Below are 24,294 nucleotides of genomic sequence, written 5' to 3' on the forward strand. Positions count from 1 at the left end.
TCACTGATCGACCTTACGGGTGCAAACCTATAGGGTGCAAATGGGTACTCAAGAAGAAGCTTAGGCCTGATGATACCATCGAGAAGTATAAGGCACAACTCATGGCTAAGGGTTATTCCCAAAAGGAAGGTGAAGACTTCTTTGATACTTACTCACCTGTGGCTCGATTGACCACTATTCGAGTACTACTTTTGCTAGCTGCCTCACATGGTATTCTCGTTCTTCAAATGGATGTTAAAACTGCTTTCCTAAATGGAGAGTTGGATGACGAAATTTATATGGAACAACCAGATGGGTTTGTAGTAGATGCTTAGGAAGGAAAAGTGTGCAAGTTGCTGAAATCTTTGTATGGACTTAAGCAAGCACCCAAGCATTGGCATGAGAAGTTTGAAAGAACTTTAACAGCTGCAGGCTTTATTGCAAACGAAGCCGATAAATGTGTGTACTACCACCATGGTGGGGGCGAGGGAGTCATCCTTTGCTTGTATGTTGATGCAATATTGATTTTGGATACAAATCTGAATGCTATTAAGGAGGCCAAGGATTTCCTATTTCGTTGTTTTGAGATGAAGGATTTAGGAATGGCTGATGTTATTCTGAACATCAAGCTATTGAAAGACGATACTGGTGGGGTTACACTGCTTCAATCCCATTATGTGGAAAAGATCTTGAGTTGCTTTGGTTATAATGACTGCAAACCCTCTCCAACACCATATGATGCTAGCGTGCTGCTTCAAAAGAATTGCTAGACATCAACTGAAGTATTCTCAGATTATTGGCTCTCTTATGTTTTATCTAGTGCTACAAGACCTGACATCTCTTTTGATGTTAGCAAGCTGAGCCTTCAAAACTGGGAGATGGTCATTGGAAAGCTCTAGAGAGAGTTATGAGTTATTTGAAAGGCACTGCAAAATATGGAATTCACTACACTGGGTACCCAAAGGTGCTTGAAGGGTATAGTGACTCAAACTGGATCTCAGATGATGATGAGATAAAGGCCACGAGCGGATATGTATTCACTCATGGAGGTGGCGTTGTTTCTTGGAATTCTTGCAAGTAGACCATCTTAACGAGGTCAACAATGGAAGCAGAACTCACAACACTAGTTAGATACAGCTATGGTAGAAGAAGATTGGCTTCGTCGGCTCTTGAATGACTTGTCAGTAGTTGAGAAACCTGTACCGGGTATCCTTATGAACTGTGAACCAACTGTGATCACGAAAGTAAGCAGCTCAAAGGATAACATGAAGTCATCAAGACATATTCAGAGAAGGTTAAAGTCTGTCAGAAAAATGAGAAACTTCGGAGTTATTGCATTGGATTATATCCAAGCATCTAAAAATATGTCTGATCCTTTTACTAAGGGTATATCACGCAATGTGATAGATAATGCATGGAAGGAGATGGGTATATATGATACCCACCGTATGAGTTGTTCACATTGGTAACCTGGTCTATGTGATCGGAGACCCCGTGAATTATATGTGGAAGACAAGTTGTCGGTCAACTGAGAGGAGAGTATCCTTACTATTAACAATATCACTCCATGAAGATGCAATACTCTCCTAATCTGCACGACATATTGATATATATCTTAATGTGTTCTAAGTGGCTCTTTTAAGCAGAGATGTTGTCCTGCAAACCATCTTTTGAAGAACACATCTATATGAGTCTGATTGTTAAACGTCGCAATCTATGAGAGTAGGGTGCTCTCTAGTAAACTCATGAAAGGTCTTGGAGTATGACGCATAAGCTCCACCCGCGGGGAAGACCCATGGTAGCCTAGTATCGATGAAGGCTTTATGTGAAGTGAGATTCGCAGAAAACTTGCAGTTCAAGGCCCAATCCATTGTTCAAGTTGCTTACCAGTGTAGCATAGAGTTCTAGGTGGAAGTTCAACTTAACAGTCTCCACTGCAGTACCGGTATATAAAACAGGGTTTTGGAACCAAAGCCAAATTTTGTGTGCATCTGGGATATTGCGGGGGATTGCTGAAATTTAGTCTATTCTGTGCCAGCCCAATAGCATTTTCAGAATTCGTAATAAATCCTAGAGGTCCATGCAGCCCATTCGTGCAAGGCAAGAGGTGGAACTAAAGTTTAGTCCCACATTGCTAGTTTGGTGGAAGTTGGACCTCCTTATAAGGGAAGTTGTTTCCCCACATGTATGAGCATGAGAACAAGAGGGATATTCACGCGCGCTCCTCCTCCTCTGCCCTCCACGCTAAGCCTCGTCATGACGCGGGGTTGCGGGAATGAGCCGAGCCGATGTCTAAATTTTTGCCACGCACAATGGGTATACAAAAGGTCACACAAAAGTTGATTTTTTTTTGCTATGTGGAGACTGAATACGAACGGCGCATCCTTCGGCTGCTGACTGTTCACTTCGTCTCCCTCTCTTCGTTTGACCTCCCGTCGTTGCCCGTTCGCCTGCTTCTTCTGTGCCTATAAAAGAGAGGTCGCTCCTCTCTAGAGAGACACACCATAACATCAGCTTCCTCTCGGCGCCGAGTTCCAATCTCCGAGTTGTTGCTACGATCTTCCCCATCCCGGCTTGCGGCGTGCACCGTAGGTCGAGACAGTAGGCCTCTGAAACCCCACTTCTTTGATCCTGTACGGGAGAAGGGTGATAAGATTTTTGGGGAGCGCTCTGCGTGACTACTGACTGGTTCATCACGGACGATTCGGAAGCCGATGACTACTTCCCCAACGACGACTTCTTTCCCACCGTCGACAACCTCTTCAATGACATGGCAGGCGAGGATGTTGACCCCAAGACCAATGCTTCTCCCGTTGTTCCGTACGTCCTCATGCTCTTTCTGTTTGAGGTTCTGCCACCGTTTCTTGCTCTAGTATCCGCTCTAGATATGTTCGATTCTAGTTCACATATGCAGATACTATTTACCTTCTCTCAGTCAGATTGCATGACTTGTTTTTATCTCTTCTATGATAGCCATGTTTTATCTACTATTTCTGTTAATCAAATCATTTGGTAGATTGCTCATATTTCCAACACTTGATTCGGTCGGCGATCATCTTTTTCGTGTGCTTACAAGTTTGATCCTTCCGATCCACGCTTCTACTCATCGTGTGGCATATGAAATGAGAACAATGGTTCCCGAGTGTCTATTACAACAACAAGGATTGTTGTTCTGATGTGCACGTCCTCTATGGGGTTTAGCATGACGATTCCCGAGTGTCTACCACGACAACAAGGTTTGTTCGTCTCCGGCAAGGAAGGACATCACGTCTTAGTCTCGCTCCAGTGCTTGCAGTCGTCGCTAGGAGATCCGTATATCCAAATTGTAATTTTTATTATTTCGAATGCCGTTCATAATATCAAAACAGATTATGAATTGATCGGAACTTCTTTTTAAGAAAAAAAATAGAGTACAGTGTGCATCACCTGTGAAAGCGAGCTTAATCTGTCGTAACAGTTTCGGGCACGGTACGTAGGGCAGATTTGGCGCCTGATGGCAAATTTGACAAATTTAACCTATAGACGAAATTAAATCACAGAATGAACTGTTCGTGAAATTATTTCACGCGGTTGACCCGTGGCGCCTAGCTCTCAGGAGCTGCACTAGTGCAACGCCCGGGAGCTAGGCGCTGCACTAGTGCAACGCCTAGGAGCTAGGCGCTACACTGTATAGTGTGGCGCCTAGATCTCAGGCGCTGCACACCACTTAGTAATTTTCTGATCACACGTGTATGACGCTGGCCGTGTAGCGCCTATCTCTGAGGCGTTGCACAGTGTAGTGTGGCGCCTTCGTGGCGGGCGTCATACAAAAAGGTCAGCCGCGTGAAATAGTTTTATGGATAGTTCATTCTATGATTTGATTTCGTCTATAGGTCAAATTTGTCAAATTTGCCGCGCCTGATCCGTGACACCAAAGCCACCGAGCACCAAGCCACCGAGCGGGCCCCACCGAAGCCGGCACCACCCGTCGCCGCCACGCGGGCCCCACCCCACCCCCACCCTGATCCCTTGCGCAGTTCAACAAGTGTTCTTCCCCGTGGTGCGGTGCGATGCGCTTTAAAAGGGACGGGCAGGCGACTCACCCCACCCTCTCCCTCCCCAGCCCAAAAAATTTCCTCGCCCCTCCCCGAAGAATCCCACCACCACAACCACTGCCACGAAGAACCAATCCGCCCCCTCGCCTCCCCCAGGGCCGCCGGTTCCCCCCCGAGGTGAGGCTTCCCCGCGCTCCGCTCGCTCCGGCGATTTCCGCCCGCGTGCGCCTCTCTGTGTGTGTGCGCGCGCGCCGATGGTGACCGTGGGTGGGTAGATAGGCCCGGCGCGCCCGCAGCTTCACCTCTTGCTCGCTCGCGAAATTGGGGCTCGCTTTGCTGGATTCCGTCCCGGGGGGTCTGGGAGGGGGAATTCGAGGCGATCGGGTGCAAAGGTGTCGGGTTTCCCTCGGATTCGCCTGCCGGCGGTGCTCCAGCTGCGGCCGGTCGGTCATCCGTGCTCACGGCTGGCGTTCGATTGGCGTCGGGGAGTGGAGAATTGGGGTTTGTTGCTCTGTGTGGCTCCCCGAGCTCCTCGTCCCGGCTGATTTTGACGTTTATGCTACACGCTAGAGTTGACTAATATTCGCACACCGCAGTAGGCTCAGAAAAAGAAGCGCCTTTATGTTATTCCTTTTCCCTGTGTGTTTTCTGTGGGTGCACATGGATTCCACCATGCTTGATTATGCCCGCGCGAGTAATTTCCCCGTCCATGGATGGATGCAATTGTGCAGCAGCCGCTGATGCTTAGCCGATGTGTTGTCCTGCGTGAGCTAACGGCTGCTGATGCTTAGCCGATGCGCTGTCTGGCGCGAGCTTTTAACTCGGATGTGCACAGGGCAGGGGTGTTGTTCTTGCTCTTGGTCCGGTGGTCTGGTCTGGGCTGCATCTTGCGTTTGTCTAGAGTCGCTTTGGAATCTGGATGAGGTTCTCATCTCATCACTTCAATCAGGAGCTAGGTCCTACCACTTACTAGTTCCTGCTTATGTCTTGCTTTCCGTGAGATGCTGTTGTTTGTTCGGCAAGGTTGTTGTTCGCTTCTCAATAGAATATTGAGAAGTGTGAACAATGATTGCTTTATCATTTCAGAAGATTCTGTCCGTGTGTGTGTTTTCTATCTAGGGGACGGCGCTTGCTAAAATTAATCATCTGGTTGTTGTTTAAAGTTTAGCTGCAGAGTGTCCAATATCCTTCTTTTTACTGTTTACTGCATTTCGTCGCTCTCCTGCGGACATTTTAACTTCCGTGCATGTTTTATGCATGAGTAGTTCTGCTGGGGGCAGTTGGAACTGCCTGCAGTAGTTTCCACCTCATGTAGTAGGATTTATTAAGCTCACACTGATGGTATTGACACATTGTTGTGTCCGGTAAAGTGCGTGCCTTCCTAGAATTTATGCATTTGTTGGTCCTTTGAACTTTTGGATTAAGAAGCCTTGTTGTTTTGTGTTTCTCAGAAGGGTAAATGGGATCAGAAGGGCCTTCAATCGTGACTGTACATGTTACTGGATTTAAGAAGTTCCATGGTGTTGCTGAGAACCCGACAGAGAAACTTGTGACCAACATTAAATCGTTCATTGAAAAGAGAGGGTTGCCGAAAAATCTTGTACTTGGAAGCTGCGAAATTCTCGAAACAGCCGGGCAGGGGGCGCTTGGAACATTATATAAAGTTCTAGAATCTGCCATTGCAGATAGAGAGAACGGGTCATCAGCTCAGGGGCAAATAATTTGGGTCAGTGCTCGCCTAACTCTTGAGTAGTAAATTTGTTTCAAGGATCATGCTAGATGACTCAATCTTCCTCTAAATTTCAGCTAAAATGTGCATTTGTATTGTTTGATGTGTTCTTATACTCTCAGCCTGGAGTTTAAAACTAATGCTATCTATAGTTCAACTGAAAGCATCTTCTTGCATTGCCAATCAAAACTCTGAATTCTATCAGATTTCTTGGATATAGAAGTTATTTGCTTCACCTGGACCTTTTACGCTTGTGCTTGTCAGTAATTTAGGATTGCATATAATTGGTGAGTACCTAGTGTTGGAGGTCATGCAATGATGCTCTGCCATGCTTACACCTTACATCTTTCAAGATGTGTGAAAAACATGCATTCCAGAAAATGAGAATGGGGAATAATATTGCTTGAGTTTCATTGGATCATACTGTATATTATTCATTCATAAACTACAAAGTGTTGCCAACTTGCCATATATCCGCCATCCTGTAGTTGTGATGTTTTCTGAAAGATACGAAAAGTTTAGTGTGCTTCCATTTTTGCTTAAGATATCTTTTGTACGGATAATTTTTCAGGTCCACTTTGGGGTAAATAGTGGTGCATCACGGTTTGCTCTTGAGAATCAAGCTGTGAATGAAGCCACCTTCCGCTGCCCAGATGAGCTTGGGTGGAAACCTCAGGTTGCGTTGTTGTCAGATTACAAACCCTTCATTTGTTCTGCATTTGAATAGATCTTCTGGTTGCATTTCATTTTACCAGCTTCCTTGTTCCCATGCAGAGAGTGCCTATTGTGCCATCTGATGGAAGCATCTCACGGACAAGAGAGGTAAATGCCAGATTGTTCATATACGATGGGTGCTTGCTGAATTAAAGCTAGAAACTGCAATCCTGCTGTACTGATCTTCTTATGCTTAATCGTGCTTCTGTGAACTTTTCATGGTCAACACAGACTACACTGCCAGTGAAGGAGTTAACCAAGTCACTCCGAAAGACAGGCTACGATGTGATGCCTTCGGATGACGCGGGGAGATTCGTGTGCAACTATGTGTACTACCACTCCCTCCGGTTTGCAGAGCAGCACGGCATCAAGTCTCTGTTTGTGCATGTGCCCCTCTTCTCGACAGTCGACGAGGAGGTCCAGATCCATTTCGTCGCTTCCCTCGTCGAAGCTCTTGCTAGCTTGAACTAGGAACGGCAACTTAAAAGGTGGGCTTTACCTAACCTTTCGACCCCATTTTGTTACAAAGAGCTGGCTAACTGATTGAAATCCTTGACCTGTTTCATTGCCTGTAGGTCAGCGGTTTGACCTGGACGATGTAAAGTTGGACGCAGACTGAATAAGATTGTGTGGTGATTGGCGCCTATTGGTCAGATCTTGCTCCAAAAAGGGTGTATTTAAGGGGAGAGAAAAAGAAAAACGATGCTTAGAGTGTGTGTGAAATGCCGGCTTGCATGCCATCAGTTACATGTCCTTAACTTGCATGAAAACCTGGTTCCAATAAAATTGACAGATCATTGGAGTAGATGCAGCGTGTGCGATGCAATTTGTTGATGCCGTGTTTTTTCCGTTCTTGCATTTCCGATGCTTTGGTGAATGGTGGTCATTCACATTTCTGATTCCAGAGCCATATTTTCACCTCTTGTTCTTCAGATGCTGTATCTGTGATACCACTGTCATCTCCTTTGACAGGCAGAGTCTTCACTTTTCCCCTCTGTTCTTCTTTCTTCATTCCTTTGTGTTTTGCATATGATCAGTACAGTGTATCCTGCAAATGCAGTGTTAGATGAGCTCTTTGGAGCAAGGTGTCCAAGCGTTCGTACAATCAGGGGCGGAGCCAGAATTTGAGCATGGGGCAAGGCACAACAGACACAAAAATTCTAGCATTGCATTGCCAATATGATAAAGAAAAAAAATGATGGTTTAGTACGGAACTACGGACAATATGGTCAATCAACAATGCAAGAAAATTACACTTGTATTAGTTTAAAATTGTCTCCGCGACTACCAAGAAGATCAAAAATCAAGGAGAGGGCGGGTGGGGTTTGCCCAGTAAAATCCACAAGAGAATCGGAAGGTTATGCCTAGTTTAGCTCCCTCCGTTCCAAAATAGATGACTCAACTTTGTACTAACTTAGTACAAAGTTGAGTCATCTATTTTGGAACGGAGGGAGTAATTTACAGTACATATTTGTGGGATAAAAATGAAATGGTTGCCCCTAATTTATCATTCTTCCCTGCCCTCTTTGATTGCTTTTCATTGTCTCTTTGCGTTTACCCTATTTCCGTGGCTCTCCTCTCTTTCTTCTCCCTGTACAATTATTTTGATCGTTTCTGAATCTTGAGATTGCTTCAATGCATGTGATCACTCTCCTCAGCCTTCCCCTTCTAAATCTTATAATCCTAATATTGCAGGTGCTATGTCGGAAATCCATTTTTTTTATCCTCTGCCCCAAGGAAAATCAAAGAAGAAGAAAGCCCTGATATTCTCTACTTAAATTCAAAAAGATTCAGATACCGAAAGCAACAAGAATGGAATTCCATCTAAATCAAGAATTTCTGCAGCCTAATACTGTAATACGAAATTTTTTTGAAACGAGGCAAAGATTTGCCATTTTCATTGAATAAGGAGAAGAGTTTGTTACATGACAGCCCCGCAAAAAGAGGGAAAGGAGCAAAGGTCTACTCTCGCGGCATCAAATTACGCAAATGTCTGGCACCTGCCAGAGCCTAGATAGATGCCTCCTCCTTAATAGTTTGCACGATCACTGCCACCGGTGCCGCCTTGGTCCAGAACACACGTGCATTTCGCTCCTTCCAAATCTCCTAGCTAACAAAATGGAGGAAGGAGGCCAAGGCTTTCCGCGGTTGCACTGTAATACAAATTAGTTTGCCCGTATAATTTCATGGTACCAATTAGTCAATCAAATGAGACTCACCGGGGAATTTTCTTGCTAGTTGCGGTTGCTTTTGGCTGGCCGCAGACTCATAGGTTCGGTCGTCCGCGCCGGCGCTGATCCGATGTGCCTTGTACGAGCCCTTCGCCGAACTGCCCCAGGCGGCTAGTCGTGCGCCGAAACGATGGAGTCAGGTCCCCCTCGTGACCTCCTCAGCTTCCAAAAGGGCCAAAACGCGACTCAGCTCTTTGTTTCCGTGGTGGGCTGAGACATGGGCTTCAAAGCTTGAGCTCAACTGTGGCAGTTTGTCTATGATACCCCGGTTCAATGCCAACCGGGGCGCCCTCCTTTGACCCGTTGAGATTGTTTCGGTGGTGGTTGCCCACCTTTGTCATCACCACGAGGTAAATGGTCGTCATGATGACAGGATGTACTGCCACCGTCTGCTGCTTCTACCATAGCCGTCATTGCTCCACGGCACGTCGACGATGTCACGACAGCTTGAGGACGCGTTTGTTCTGCATGCGTTCATCAGGCGTGGGTTGACCAGGGTCCAAAGTCCGAACCAATCACACCGCCCCTGGGAGTCCGGGTCATGTCTTAGTTTCAGTGAGGCTGATCATCCAAAAAGACCAGCCAAGGCAGAAATAATCTTTTTTTTTCTAGAAATAACCGATAAGCCTAAGAGAGGCCCAAGCTAAACTAGCCGTCTGCACGTCAAATCTGGCCCACTCAAGTGTTCCGTTGAGCACTTTTCTAAGTGACTTTTAGGAGCAATTTTCGTAACTTCACTCCTCTTTGATTTTCCAGTCGGGTTTCTTCGAAAAAATGGCTATTGGATTTTTTTTAAAGATTAAAAAAGAAAGTATTTCATTTTTTAAAGAACTTAGATAATTTTCACATTTTTAAAAATATTCATGAATTGAAAATATCCACAAATTGTACAAATGTTCATGAATTTTTTTAAAAAAAAATCCTAAACTATAATGTTATTGAATTAATATTGTTCGTGTATCTTAAATGTTCATGAATTCCAATTCTTTTTCCAAATTTTAGTAATATTTCATGAATTTTAGGTAAAAAAGGGAAAAGAAATAATGGAAAAAGGGAAGAAAACCATAGAAAATGAGCTATAAATCATAATAGAACCGAAGAGTCATCCACATCCACTCCGCTTCCACCCCTATATGCGAGCACAAAACAAATTCCTATAGAAAGAGTTATGTTTTTTTTATATTGTAACTTATGTGAGAAAATCATTTTGTAATTTCCACATAGATCGCAAATGCCCAGATTATATTTATTTAGTTATTTTGTGAACTTTATAAAAAACAAGTTTCAAAACCTGAAAGTGTGACGGGTTCATCAATTTATTTAGTTATTTTGCGACCTTTACAAAAAACAAGTTTTGAAACCTGAAAGTGTGACTGGTATGTATGAAACGAACCAAGAAAGATGTGCGTGGGGATGGGAAATCCGTGTGATGCAGGGGGGAGTGGGGTGGAGGGCGTGGCCCCTGCTCGCCCCCTAGCTCCGGCCCCACGTTCAATGCCAACCGGGGCGCCCTCCTTTGACCCGTTGAGATTGTTCCGGTGGTGGTCGCCCACCTTTGTCATCACCACGAGGTGAATGGTCGTCATGATGACAGGATGTACTGCCACCGTCTACTGCTTCTACCATAGCCGCCATTGCTCCACGACACGTCGATGATGTCACGACAGTTTGAGGACGCGTTTGTTCTGCATGCGTTCATCAGGCATGGGTTGACCAGGGTCCGAAGTCCGAACCAACCACACCGCCCCTGGGAGTCCGGGTCATGTCTTAGTTTCAGTGGGTTGATCATCCAAAAAGACCAGGCAAGGCATCATTAGCTTGGTCAGTCTTTTTCTGATGCTTAATGTGGAGTACTATATAGGCTCATCAAACCACGCTTTTGAGCTTTTCCGGGTTTGAGATTTGGTCTCTACTATTCCACAAATTCCCACGTAGTATGCAAACATTCGTCACTTTGTTTCCAACTATTCTGATTAAACCATGGACCTTCAAAGTGAGTGACCATCTAGAAATAATCTTTTTTTTTTTAGAAATAACCGATAAGCCTAAGAGAGGCCCAAGCTAAACTAGCCGTCTGCACGTCAAATCTGGCCCACTTAGGTGTTCCGTTGAGCACTTTTCTACCCACTCAGGTGTTCCGTTGAGCACTTTTCTAAGTGACTTTTAGGAGCAATTTTCGTAACTTCGCTCCTCTTTGATTTTCCAGTCGGGTTTCTTCGAAAAAATGGCTATTAGATTTTTTTTCAAAGATTAAAAAAGAAAGTATTTCATTTTTAAAGAATTTAGATCATGTTCACATTTTTAAAAATATTCATGACTTCAAAATATCCACAAATTGTACAAATGTTCATGAATTTTTTTAAAAAAATCCTAAACTATAATGTTATTGAATTAAAATTGTTCGTGTATCTTAAATGTTCATGAATTCCATTTCCCCCCCCAAATTTTAGTAATATTTCATGAATTTTAGGTAAAAAGGGAAAAGAAATAATGGAAAAAGGGAAGAAAACCATAGAAAATGAGCTATAAATCATAATAGAACCGAAGAGTCATCCACATCCAATCCGTTTCCACCCCTATATGTGAGCACAAAAAAAATTCTTATAGAAAGAGTTATGTATTTTTATATTGTAACTTATGTGAGAAAGTCATTTTGTAATTTCCACATAGATCGCAAATGCCCAGATTATATTTATTTAGTTATTTTGTGAACTTTATAAAAAACAAGTTTCAAAACCTGAAAGTGTGATGGGCTCATCAATTTATTTAGTTATTTTGCGACCTTTACAAAAAATAAGTTTTGAAACCTGAAAGTGTGACTGGTATGTATGAAAGGAACCAAGCAAGATGTGTGTGGGGATGGGAAATCCGTGTGATGCAGGGGGAGTGGGGTGGAGGGCGTGGCCCCTGCTCGCCCCCTAGCTCCGGCCTCACGTTCAATGCCAACCGGGGCGCCCTCCTTTGACCCGTTGAGATTGTTCCAGTGGTGGTCGCCCACCTTTGTCATCACCACGAGGTAAATGGTCGTCATGATGACAGGATGTACTGCCACCGTCTGTTGCTTCTACCATAGCCGCCATTGCTCCACGACACGTCGACGATGTCACGACAGCTTGAGGACGCGTTTGTTCTGCATGCGTTCATCAGGCGTGGGTTGACCAGGGTCCGAAGTCCGAACCAACCACACCGCCCCTGGGAGTCCGGGTCATGTCTTAGTTTCAGTGGGGCTGATCATCCAAAAAGACCAGCCAAGGCATCATTGGCTTGGTCAATCTTTTTTTGATTCTTAATGTGGAGTACTATATAGGCTCATAAAACCACGCTTTTTGAGCTTTTTCGGGTTTGGGATTTGGTCTCTACTATTCCACAAATTCCCACGTGGTATGCAAATGTTCGTCACTTTGTTTCCAACTATTCTGATTAAACCATGGACCTTGAAAGTGAGTGACCATCTAGAAATAATCTTTTTTTTCTAGAAATAACCGATAAGACTAAGAGAGGCCCAAGCTAAACTAGCTGTCTGCACGTCAAATCTGGCCCACTCAGGTGTTCCGTTGAGCACTTTTCTAAGTGACTTTTAGGAGCAATTTTCGGAACTTCGCTCCTCTTTGATTTTCCAGTTGGGTTTCTTCGAAAAAATGGCTATTGGATTTTTTTTCAAAGATTAAAAAAGAAAGTATTTCATTTTTTAAAGAATTTAGATAATGTTCACATTTTTTAAAATATTCATGACTTCAAAATATCCACAAATTGTAAAAATGTTCATGATTTTTTAAAAAAAATCCTAAACTATAATGTTATTGAATTAAAATTGTTCATGTATCTTAAATGTTCATGAATTCCAAAAAATTTCCAAATTTTAATAATATTTCGTGAATTTTAGGTAAAAAAGGGAAGAAAACCATAGAAAATGACCTATAAATCATAATAGAACCGTAGAGTCATCTACATCCAATCCGTTTCCACCCCTATATGTGAGCACAAAAACAAATTCCTATAGAAAGAGTTATGTATTTTTTATATTGTAACTTATGTGAGAAAGTCATTTTGTAATTTCCACATAGATCGCAAATGCCCAGATTATATTTATTTAGTTATTTTGTGAACTTTATAAAAAACAAGTTCCAAAACCTGAAAGTGTGATGGGTTCATCAATTTATTTAGTTATTTTGCGACCTTTACCAAAAACAAGTTTTGAAACCTGAAAGTGTGACTGGTATGTATGAAAGGAACCAAGCAAGATGTGTGTGGGGATGGGAAATCCGTGTGATGCGGAGGATCTAAATGTGTTCTATGCTTCCACAACAATCACCATATGGAACGGGACGAGGACTCCATTTTGGGACTCTCCTTGTCTTCTTGGGCGCAAGCCTAAGGAAATTGCTCCGCTCATATTCGATGCCTCCTCGAGAAAGAATTGGATGGCGTGCGTGCCCTAAAGAACAAGGTGTGAATTCTCAAGATCAACCCTCTAAGTTGTCTCTGTTGAGCACACCCGATAATTCTTCACCCTTTGGAAGCTTGTCCACGAGACGCAACTTGATGAGTCCGTCAAGGATGACATTGTGTGGAAGCATACGACTAGTGGCACTATTCGGCGGCCTCCGCTTACAAGACGCGATTCCTTGGCATGGCCTTCTCTCCTTTGGACGTGGTTGGCTATTCAAGATTGAATTTGGACCGCCGATAGGTTGAAAAAGTGGGGATGGATAATTGCGGGCTTTGCCCTCTCTGCAAGAGAGTACAAGAGTGCAGCACACACCTCTTATTTTAATGTCGTTACACCTTGAGGCTTTGGGGATTGGTCATTGGAAAGCTAGGGCTTGAGGATTTGGAGTGGCCTCTTGGCATTTGGAGGGCTCCGTAAAGGATTGGTGGGCAAGCTAGTAGAACCGGTGCCGGCACCAAGTAGAACGGGCTTCGCTTACCATGCTTATATCGTGGGCCATATGAAACAAGCGCGCCGTCAACAATTTTGCTAAACAACATCATGACCGAGGCAAATTTTTGGGTCACCGCCAGAGCAAAGAAGTTAGGGTCGATCATGTCGCGAGAATAATAGTTCATGTCGTGTTTTGGTGGTTTGTAACAAACTCTACGCTCTTCTTAATTAACGGATGAGACAAATCTTTTGTCTCCGTTTTGAAAAAGAAAAGAGTTCTGAATTCCGACAAACGACCAGAGTTCTGAAGATGCTCTCCCTACTCATACATGGAGTTCAGAATTCAGATATCAGAACCTTCGGAGTACTAGCAAGCTGCTCCACTGGGTGTCAGTCACGCCTGTTTTGTTCGGTCGTGTGCCGCCGGTCTCGGCGCAGGTTCTGTCGGGTTTGTCCCTGCCGCCGTCTTCCACTCCCACCACAGCCGCTGCCGCCGTGGCGTCCCCGCTCGTCGGACTCCACGTCGGCCTGACAAAGACGCCGCCGGAGGACGCGGTAATTTTGTTCTCCGTTCACAAGGCGCCAACAGCCGGTCCCAATCATGATGGACACATCGCTCTGCTCGATTCAGTTGCTCGGAATGTTCTAGCCACGCACTGTGTTTAGTTCAGTTGACATAAAGAATTCCGAATGTGGAAGCCTGGAGGCCATCTCTCCCGGCCATTTGGAGGCATCTGCTTGGAATTGGGGGAGACCTCCATGCGTTGAAGTTGCCAGTAGGTTCGAGCTCGACGTCTCGCTCGTCAATGGCGCCGTTCGTGCCCACAGCTCGGTAACAAAATCGTATAGAAATGAAGAGTCGTTGTAGCCATTGTCACTGCGCACAATGCGAAATGTTTACCCCTGCCTATAAATTGGCTCTCCTCACCAAGAACACCTCATCTCACTCACGCTTGATCCGTCGATCTCTAGGTGATAATAACGAGATTAGCTCAGCTTAGCTCGGGAGCAGCAAGTAGCTGCTGATCAAGAGCCATGGCTGCCAGTTCCGAGCTTGCGATTTTGGTGGCATGCGCGCTGCTGTTAGCTGCGGCGTGCGGAGGTGCCCCCGACGACGTGCCCGAGCTCGAGGTCGGGTACTACGAGGAGACGTGTCCCGAGGCGGAGTCCATCGTGAGGGCCGCCGTGAGCGAGGCCGTCGCCGCGGACGCCGGCGTCGGCGCCGGCCTCATCCGCCTCCTCTTCCACGACTGCTTCGTCCAGGTACACACACACATTCAAGCATGCGCATGCACGCGCACTAGCAAATACTCGCATTGCTCACTGAGTTGCTGACACGTATGCGCGTGTAATGGTGCGCAGGGCTGCGACGCGTCGGTGCTGCTGGACCCGACGGCGTCGAACCCACGGCCGGAGAAGCTCGGCCCGCCCAACTTCCACAGCCTGCGGGGCTTCGAGGCGATCGACGCGGCTAAGGCCGCCGTGGAGGAGGCGTGCCCCGGCACCGTCTCCTGCGCCGACATCGTCGCCTTCGCCGCGCGCGACGCGTCCTACCTCCTGAGCGGCTACCGCGTCGACTTCACGATGCCGGCGGGCCGCCTCGACGGCCGGCGCTCGAATGCCTCAGACACGGTCCCGTCCCTCCCCCCGGCGTCCGCCAGCTTCACCGAGCTTGTCGACAATTTCGCCAGGCAGGGCCTCGACGCGGAGGACATGGTCGTGCTCTCCGGCGCGCACTCCGTCGGCCACGCCCGCTGCTCGACCTTCGCCGCGGGCCGCACGGCCGTCGACGCCGACGCCGACATCGACCCGTCGTTCGCGAGGTCGCTGCGGAGGAGGTGCGCCCGGGCGGGGAACAGCACCGACGGAAAGGAGCAAGACGAGCCGACGGTGAGCCAGGACACGGTGACCCCGACGGAGCTGGACAGCCAGTACTACCGCAACGTGCTGAAGCGCAGGGTGCTGCTCGCCTCCGACGCGGCGCTCCTGGAGACCCCGGAGGCGGCGCGGATGGTGCGGGACAGCGCGAGCGTCGGCGGGCGGTGGGAGAAGAAGTTCGCGAAGGCCATGGTGAAGATGGCCGGCATCGGCGTGAAGAAGGCCGGCCGCCATGCCGAGATCAGGGCGAACTGCAGGGTCGTCAACTACTGAAAGCCATTAACGTATGGTGCCGTTGTGCATGCGTCCATTGTTCCATATATGATTTGTCCCGTTCCCGTCACCCTGTGAAGCATTATTTTCAGTTCTTTATTTGTTGGTTTCGTTCTTGCGAGCTCGCCGTCTCGTCTGTTGATTCGTTGATTTGTCCACGCAAAAATGAATAAAATATATTCTCTGGTGTTGATGTTTTGATTGTTTTCTCCGAAGACTTCTGAATTCTGACGCTCGCTCTTTGGCAACGGACAACAAAGAACACTTCCGTGCGTCTCACGGGCAGGGCAGCCGCTCCAGTTGTCGCGAAAGGAAATCTCATGCGTGACAAGCTCCAAAAAAAAAGTGACAAATAATTATAGTATTATTATTTTGTTTCAAAGTTTGTGCTAGATACTCTCGTTAGAGCATCTCCGGCTGTTGGACCCCAGGGGACACGTAAAATCGCCGTCGGGGAGCGAGCCCGCGCAAAAAGTCGGTCTGGGGACGAGTGGGTTCCCAGCCGCCGATCCCAGGGCCGCCCCCAGACGCCGTTTAAGTTAAAAAAAAACATTCGGCAAAGTTCAGCTAAACTCGGCTAAAATTCGGCAAATTTGGCATATATTAGACATGTTCGGCAATTTACATAGCAAATTTATCTAAAAAAAGGTCAAAACTACAACTAAGGGGCGAAGAAGTCGCTAAACGCGGCGTAGTCGCCGCCGTCGGCGGCGGCGGCCCTCTCCTCCTTGACGCGGCCGCCCTTGCTGGACCCCTGCCCAGCGTCGCCATGGCAGACTGGTGGCGGTGGCGGCGCATCGTCGTCGTTGCTGTCGTCGAGGACGACGAGCCTCCTTCGTCGCGGCCCCGACGGCGCTGTTCGTAGTGCTGCAGGGCGGCGCACTGGCGCTCCTTCTCCATCTTGAGATAGTCGCGTGCGCCCATTTCAAGGCCGCCTCCTCGTTGAGCTCCACGTCGCCGTGCTCCGTCTTCACGGCGGGGAGCCCTGGCTCCGTTTTCACGGCCACGAGCCCCGGCTCTGTCTTTGGTTTGATGAAGCGTGGAGGAGCCGACGAGGAGGCGCGCCGGCCGCCCTCGTTTATGACGATGCTGGCGCTGCGAGTGCACCGGCCGAACGGCGTCTCCGCTGCGGGCTCGGCCTTGACGCCGAGCAACGCCGGCGAGCCGGAGGAGTGAGAAGAAGAACGGTAGGAGGAGTGCGAGAAGGAAGTCGACGAGGAACCGAACCTCCTGGGCATCCATTGCCCTCCGCGCAGGCGGTGGGCCGAGGCGGTCGCCGTGGCAGGGTATGCCAGCGGCGGTTCGTTGCCGCCCTCGAGGTACGATAGCACGCCGTCGAGCGTGCGGCCCGGGGTGCCCCACCACACACGGCGCCCCTCGCTGTTCTTGACGCCGCCCACCACCGGCGCCCCGTTGGTGGACGCCAGCCTCGGCTCCTGGCGGCGCTGGAAGTACGCTGCCCTCGCCGTGTGGTTGTCGACAGCGTACTGGGGGAGGGCGAGCTGCTCCTCTATGAGGGAGGCTCGCACGCGGTCGATCTCGGCGACGAAGTAGGCGGGGCGTGCCTCGACGTTGGGCACCAGGGGAATGGGCACTCCCCCATTGCTGAGTCTCCACCCCGTCGGCCTGGCGCGCATGTTCGGTGGCGCCGAGATGTTCGCCTTAAACAGGAGCCACGCCTCCCACTCGTGAAGTGAGCGGCGGCCGAAGCCGTTGGCCGCCGCCGCGTTGCCGAGGAAACGCGCGGCCATCGGGCTTGGGAGTGAGAGGGAGAGAGAGGGAAGAAGCGTCGGCGGCTGCGCACGGGAGAGGGAGAGCTCGGCGGCGGTCGATGGACGGCTAGGGCTGGTGTGGCTAGAGGCGAGGGAGGCCACCGGCTTACATAGCTGCGCCTGTGTGTACGCGTGGCGGGAAGGGAGGCGTCGCCGCGCCGCCCCGTGACACGCCGGCCGTGAGGAATCAATGGCAAGGCTGACCGGCGGCGGCAGCGCGGCATCCTTGGCATTGATTCCCGCGGGAACCGAGGCGATGAGGGCAACGAAGTGGCCGTCTCGCTGACTTGGCGGGCCCGCGGCTCTTTCGCGCCAAAACCACTCGCCCCGACGCCCCCAGGCGCCCCCAGCGCGCCGGGTTCGGCCTGGGTCCGCCGGCGCTGATTTCGGCCCAAGCCGGCGAAAAACGGGCTCCTGGGAACGTGACTAGACCGTTTTTTTGACGCCGGCGCAAAAAAATCGTCTGGGAGGCCATGTTGGGGGCACGGCTGGAGATGCTCTAATCTTGTGCTCCCTCCGTCTCATAATATAAGAACATTTTCCAAGCTAAAACAGTTAAAAACGCTCTTATATTATGGGACTGAATATTGTCTTTGGAGGCCGAGCTCGACGGAGCTCGGTTTTGAAAAATTTGAATTTCATCAAATTTCATATTTTCTACGCTTCAAAAAATTCTGAAAAAATACAGATATACATGAAAGCATAACACATACGTGTGTAAATTTTCAGGGCAAAATACAATGAAATGAGGGTTGTGCAAAAAAGACAAATTTGAGGCTTTTTAACACATGATACTATTCATCTTCCCAAGTCATGAATTTGTCTTTTTTGTACAGCTCGCATTTCAACGTTTTTCATCCTGAAATTTTACACACATACACATAACATCCTTGTTTACTACACCATTTTTCAGATTTTTTTAAACAGAAAAGTTTGATTTTTGATTTTTTTTAAAAAGGCCTCCATGGAGGCCGAGAGCCAAACGTTCGTTCTCGACGGAGCGGGCACTATTTTACTGAAGTGAAAGTGCCAGAGGCAATTCAGATACCAGTACATTCTTTTACGGGAATATGGATTTATTCATCATATGATTATGATAGCACATTCATTTACAAGTTGTGATGAAATACATCCCGGTGGATCTGAATCCCAGACAGCTGATGTTCTAAACTAAAAGCACCGAGAGTGCGAATATAGGGGGGTATTTTGTGTTTCGGGAAGTCTGAAGAAAAAGGATTCTCAATCGGTCTTCCCTTTTTACCTTAGAAAAATAACTCAACCCTAGAATGAAATGCTTGTTATGTACTCCCTCTGTAAACTAATATAAGAGCGTTTAGATCACTAGAATAGTGTCCTAAACACTCTTATATTAGTTTACGGAGGGAGTAATATTTACTTAGTTTAACCTGTATATGTTTTAATTTTGCTCTTTATCCAACTAGTCATTTCTTTGCCAAATTTGCCGAAGCTTGTGCTATTTTCAATCCAATCGTGGATATTATGCTCGTCATACCTCCAAAAAGATTTGGTTCTTGGGCCAAATCCGTACCAACTCCTAAGAAGAGATTTAAAGACAAAGACAAGCCATGGCCTGGTTTGGGGGGAGCGACTACAATAGAAGAAGGGCCACAGGTGCAAAAATAGAAAAAGGAACCTGGTCCGTTGGATTACAGATCGATGGTACATGTTGAAGTGTGGGATCTGTATCCACTGTTATCTAACTTTTGCAAAAAGGTCCCGGCAATTCTGATTGATTTTTGCAGACGGGTCACCCCTCTCCCCCATCCCTTATCTCTTGCACACTGTGGCGGCGATCTAGATCCGGCGGGACGCCGTCGACTTTCGCAGTCCGTTCCCGGTACTCCGGCTCGCAAGTCGTCTGGATCCGCCTCCCGGGCACCCTCGACGTTGCTCTCCACATCAACCCAGCAGCCGCTGCCAAGGTCCACTCCCCCAGGGCACCACCTCGCCTTCATCGCGCCGGACTACGACGGATTTGTAGCCGGCCGGAAGACCCATAGCACAGACGTGCCCGAGTGGATGCAGCCTGACGGCCACACGTGCCAGGTCTTCTTCCTCGACCCTGACGGTGAGTGATTCATTCTCGGGTGATGCTTAATGTTCGTTGGATTCCTATTTTATGAACACTATTTACAGTTATAATTGTAAATTGAACTTGCTATCTCGGTGATTTCTCTATTCTTGGTCTATACGTCCCACGGTCTAGCAGTGGCATGTTGATTAGTAGTTGTGGTATTGTATATTGCTACTCGCTGATGGCAAGTTTGGTGGATCGATGCTAGGCTCCTTTCCAATCAGCTGAAGCGATGGATTTTTCTCTTGTTTTGGTTTCGTACTGATTATAGTGTTGGCCTACTCGGCTCTCCTGCTTTCGTTTGGCACTATATCCGATACCTTCTCAGCTTGCCCAGTCCAGGGGTTACTCTAGACTTCATCTAGTATTAGACTGAAACACGAATTGAGTTCGTTAGATGTTTCTTTCTTTCTCTATAGCAAGAAATCGGAGTGGGGAGCACTTTTTTCTTCAAAACAATATTGTGATCATGCATCTGAAAACACATGAACAGAAATATTAATCACTGCACAAGCTTGCTATGCTTATACTAGATTTTCGAGCAGTTCTGTATATTGAAATCTCATCCTCTTCTCGGATATTGTACACGGGAACAAACTAATCTCATCTACCTGTTAAATTACCTGCATGTGAAGTGCTTGTACGCACAGGACTGAAATTCGTTAGACTTGCAGTAGGTGCCACTTCACTGATTTATGATAGTTCACTATCTATTTGTAATGTCATTGAAACTAAAATCAAGATAGTTTTCGTTTAGTGAGACAATTGTATTAGCTTTTTGGTCGTACTCATTCGGCTTTTATGACACTACGACTGTAAAAAGAACAATTGCAATTTTTTTACCTTTTGTATATAGAAAAGAAGACTCTCTTTCTGTGTATCTTTTTAATTTGCAACATTAACATTGCAATCTTGGAATTGGTGCTGATTTTCTCAATTTCTGTTGTCCGTATGCTGGATAGATTGAAGCTCGTCGAGAAGAAAAGAAGACCTGGAATTCATCAAAAAGTCGCACGCAAATGCAGCATTTGTAAGGAACTGGTGCTCCATGATGCAAGGACATGCTCTAAGAAACAAATGACACAACAGTAGAGGTTTGTGCTTCTTGCTTTGTAGACTACCTATTTTTTTGCATTGCTATTACTGCATAATACTATATGTTTCAAGATGAGTCGTATTTGTTTGGTGTGAACCAATCAAGCTTAGATACGATTCATTTAGCTGATATATATATTCTTTATGCCACGGCCTAGTGGAGTATTAGAACAAAAATTATTGAGCTCTTTTCAATAAAAAGTACTATAGTAGAAGCTGTTATGTGGACGGACATATATCGTTCCTACTTCACAATGAGAACGTAATTTTCCTATTCCTTTCCTTGTAATGTAAAATATATTTTTTCCTTTGTATTTGTAGATGCATGATGCTCTGACAACAGGAAATAACAAGACTACAGATGGATCGAAGAAGCTTTTATTCAAGTCTCCCCTTTCTGACAATTGAGAGAAGTTCTATGCAGGATAAATATAACTCTGTTCTTGATCATGCATCTGTACTTGTCTGTGCTCAACTGAATCGTGTTTGCTTGGTGTGGTCTCTCCCAGCAAAGAAGTTTGATGAGCAAGTAGTGGAACTGGAGGGAAATGCTAGAGCTTTTCTGTTATGTACCGTCAAGATAGTAGATCTTATCGTTTTAAATAGCAATGCCTGTTGAGTGATGATCATATTAGTCCTTAATACTTTGTCTTGCTGGCCATGTACTAAAAATAGTGCTACCATGTCTCATCAAGATATGTATGCTTGTGATATGCTCAATCTGGGATTGTCCAGTCTGATGTTTAGTTATGCTTCAAAGGGTGGCTTAATTTGATCCATGTACTCACATATTTGTGATACATACTGTCATATTTTGCACTGACAATTGTATCCAGCTTCTTTTTGCATAATTGGTGATGTAGTAAAAGCCACGAATAATGCACTGAAATATGCATGGTTTTGATGAAGTAGATACGAGCAAAGATTTAAAGCAGTATAACTAATAGGATATGTGGCTTCATCTTCATCACTGCAGACTCCATAAGGGTCGTTGGACAAAATGAATAGAGAGGGAGATGAAATACTTGAGGTGGTTGATGCAAATGTTCTGTTTTATAAGTAGTTGCTAGTAGGTTTTTTTCGTAAAATATACATTAAGTGGCTGAGATTCATCCACCTGAATCTGTGCCATCCACCAATGATCCAATGGCCCAGGTTCCTTTTTCTATTTTTGCACCTGTAGCCCTTCTCCTTGGTTTGGTCCCCACTACACTCCGCCACTGCGAATAAGATTACACCATGTGCACATAGCAGAAAGATTAACCGAGGATCTTCACCAATATAGTTTGCCTCGAAATGTCAGGTGAGCAAAAAAGCAAACACAAAACATACAAAATCGCAGGCGCAACCATAACACGCAACAATCCCACAAACCTTGATAAGTTCAATTGACAAAACTAAACCTACAAACCTATGTCATACGAGGATTTTCAGTGTAAGATGCACATCACACGTTAACAAACTTGACCTAGAAAAACAGAACTCATGGCATACCTTGCTCCTCATGCATTCCTTAACACTTTCAAGAGCGTGAACGCCGCTGTACAAAACAGCCTTTTGGGTTGACAATTAACTTTTAGTCGCGGGGTTCTGCCCATGACAGTTGATACGTGTCTAGTTGATTTATTGAAGCTATTGATGTCCTCCTTCACCTGAAACTGGGACGTTAACACCGATCTCCAGTATGGGAAGAAGCTTCTCCTTGCCAATTTGAGCTCCCATCCTCGAGGACCTTTCTTCCCTTTAGCCTGGCTCATAAGTCAAGCAAGATTTACATGTTAGAAATCCCAATACCAGCCAGCGGCAGCAGCTGCTGCTTCAGAAGTTAACTTGGACTATGGAAAATGAGAAATAATTTAAGTTACTGATAACAAGCTTGGAGACACAACACTGAGTGGTGCCAACAAAATATTCAGTGGCAGTAAGAAGAGCATGCATGTTTAAAAATAGCAAGTGCCAATAAGAACTGTCCCCAGGACATAGCAGTTGAGCTTGCAAAATGCCAATTTTGTGTGTGCTTGAACCAACATTCTACTCCTTCCGTCCCATAATATAAGAGCGTTTTTTACACTAGTGTAGTGTAAAAAAACGCTCTTATATTATGTGACGAGGGAGTAATAAATAAGAACGTTATTACGCGCCCAATATGGCAAACAGATTTGGGAATAAATCATGGCCAAAAAAGGCAGTGTGGCACGGGGAGTGGGATTACCATAATTATTTCAGTTACCTTTACATTTTCCAAACAATCATCTGTGCCTGCTTTGATCCTGGCCATCGGTCCTACTTTAGTTCCATCACAGAATAAATTAGAGTTTATATTCCCAAATGTTGAAATAAACAATTCAATCAACACACAGCACGCACACACACGCTCACATACCAAGTTTGTGAGGCAGCTCTTCAGTGGACACCACGTTCTCATAGAGGCGGCTTCGAGAAATAGAAATAATCAGAAGAACATCATACATATGCAAAATTATGGTCAACTAAGAAATGAAAAGGTGTGCAGAACAGTACAGATTTCCAATATCTATGCCTTCTCCAGAACAAAGACCATAATCCTTCAATATCAACGAGACACGTTCAAGGACCTCCACATGGGACACTGGTATTATATAGGGCACCTGCATTCACAATTGTACCTCATTCTATTAACATTTCATAGCATATGATATTTAGAAAAAGCAATAATCAAATTTAGCGCATGTGTTGAACATCTTTTCGAAGAACAGAAAACATGTGATATCGTCATATTAAATATTCAGGAGAACTTTGGTTTAAGTTTTAGCCAGACCACTCCATGGCTAGTACACACTTTCAGTGCACTTCGTAGCACTTGCATATAATAAATTACCAAAAGCACAAGAATTAGCAGGCAGGTACTACCTCCGTCCTGGTTTATTGATCTCTTTTGTATTTAGTGTCAAATTTTGACCATAGGTTTAACTAACAAAATGTCAATGCATGTCACCGAAGATTATACCATTCAAAACTACATTCAAATACGAATCCTGTTATGACCGGTTTGGTCTATACAAGGAAGAGGCCCACCGGGCATTAGTATTAGGGGCTTGACCCACAAGTTATCTTAGGCAAGTTATTTTAGGCAAGTTATCTTAGGCTAAAGTTATAAATACTAGTTGTAAGACATCGTTTGAGATCAAGCAATAAAGATAGTTCTATCATATTGCCCGGCTCTAGAGGAGCCGGAAACCCTAGCCGCACCTTGCCCTAGCTGCCGCCGCCCTTCTTCTCCCTCGCGACGGCGCCAACACGCCGGAGCCGCCGCCCTCGCCCCCAACCCTCGCTGTTCTGCCCGTATAACCTACGGAGTAGAGCCGGTAGGAACCCTAGTCCTACCAATTTGGTATCAGGTACCCGGGTTTCGACCATGTCTTCGCCACCTCCAATTCCGCCGCCGCCGCCACCACCGCCGCTGCCCATCAACTCCACCACCGCCGCTGCCGCCAACTCCTCCACCTCCGCCGCTTCCGCGCCGGGCGTCACGGCCTCGCTCTCGGCGGGCGCTACGGCGTCGCTCTCGGCGCCGACCCTCCCGGCGCCCGGCACCGCGCCAGGCCACGGGCGGCCACCGACCCCCGTCCAACA

At 46.5% G+C, this 24,294-nt stretch overlaps 3 protein-coding genes and 1 long non-coding RNA gene across 4 annotated transcripts in view; 3 read left to right on the forward strand and 1 right to left on the reverse strand.

Annotated features, from left to right (window-relative positions):
• Window positions 1–4,003: 4,003 nt before the first annotated feature.
• On the forward strand, window positions 4,004–7,261 carry LOC123044038 (pyrrolidone-carboxylate peptidase). The gene is made up of 6 exons (XM_044466661.1): window positions 4,004–4,190; window positions 5,465–5,739; window positions 6,314–6,418; window positions 6,517–6,564; window positions 6,688–6,944; window positions 7,032–7,261. Exons 2-5 carry the CDS (start codon window positions 5,473–5,475, stop codon window positions 6,925–6,927), a joined length of 660 nt encoding a protein of 219 aa, XP_044322596.1. The 5' UTR covers window positions 4,004–4,190; window positions 5,465–5,472; the 3' UTR covers window positions 6,928–6,944; window positions 7,032–7,261.
• Window positions 7,262–14,562: 7,301 nt separating this feature from the next.
• On the forward strand, window positions 14,563–15,720 carry LOC123040901 (peroxidase 2-like). Its single transcript, XM_044463623.1, has 2 exons — window positions 14,563–14,832; window positions 14,932–15,720. Exons 1-2 carry the CDS (start codon window positions 14,605–14,607, stop codon window positions 15,718–15,720), a joined length of 1,017 nt encoding a protein of 338 aa, XP_044319558.1. The 5' UTR covers window positions 14,563–14,604.
• A 3,510-nt stretch (window positions 15,721–19,230) lies between these two features.
• On the forward strand, window positions 19,231–21,402 carry LOC123040902 (uncharacterized). Its single transcript, XR_006418316.1, has 3 exons — window positions 19,231–19,581; window positions 20,550–20,681; window positions 21,004–21,402. It is a non-coding gene; the product is annotated as an uncharacterized lncRNA (long non-coding RNA).
• A 1,442-nt stretch (window positions 21,403–22,844) lies between these two features.
• Window positions 22,845–24,294, reverse strand: part of LOC123039132 (uncharacterized) — an 18,749-nt gene continuing 17,299 nt past the window's right edge. The window contains exon 10 of the mRNA XM_044462410.1: window positions 22,845–23,309. Within this exon, the coding sequence (XP_044318345.1) occupies window positions 23,172–23,309 (138 nt within the window). The 3' untranslated portion in view covers window positions 22,845–23,171. The remainder of the gene's footprint in view (window positions 23,310–24,294) is intronic.

Source organism: Triticum aestivum, chromosome 2B (assembly GCF_018294505.1).
Source record: "Triticum aestivum cultivar Chinese Spring chromosome 2B, IWGSC CS RefSeq v2.1, whole genome shotgun sequence".
NCBI classification, from domain to species: Eukaryota; Viridiplantae; Streptophyta; class Magnoliopsida; order Poales; family Poaceae; genus Triticum; species Triticum aestivum.

What these genes read in the sequence shown, in the direction of transcription:
- LOC123044038 (XM_044466661.1), top strand. Translation starts at nt 5,473, where the DNA reads ATGGGATCAGAAGGGCCTTCAATCGTGACTGTACATGTTACTGGATTT. An exon ending in CTCAGGGGCAAATAATTTGG is followed by an intron (nt 5,740 to 6,313) that starts GTCAGTGCTCGC and finishes ATAATTTTTCAG; the next exon opens with GTCCACTTTGGGGTAAATAG. An exon ending in GCATCTCACGGACAAGAGAG is followed by an intron (nt 6,565 to 6,687) that starts GTAAATGCCAGA and finishes TGGTCAACACAG; the next exon opens with ACTACACTGCCAGTGAAGGA.
- LOC123040901 (XM_044463623.1), top strand. Translation starts at nt 14,605, where the DNA reads ATGGCTGCCAGTTCCGAGCTTGCGATTTTGGTGGCATGCGCGCTGCTG. An exon ending in TCCACGACTGCTTCGTCCAG is followed by an intron (nt 14,833 to 14,931) that starts GTACACACACAC and finishes AATGGTGCGCAG; the next exon opens with GGCTGCGACGCGTCGGTGCT.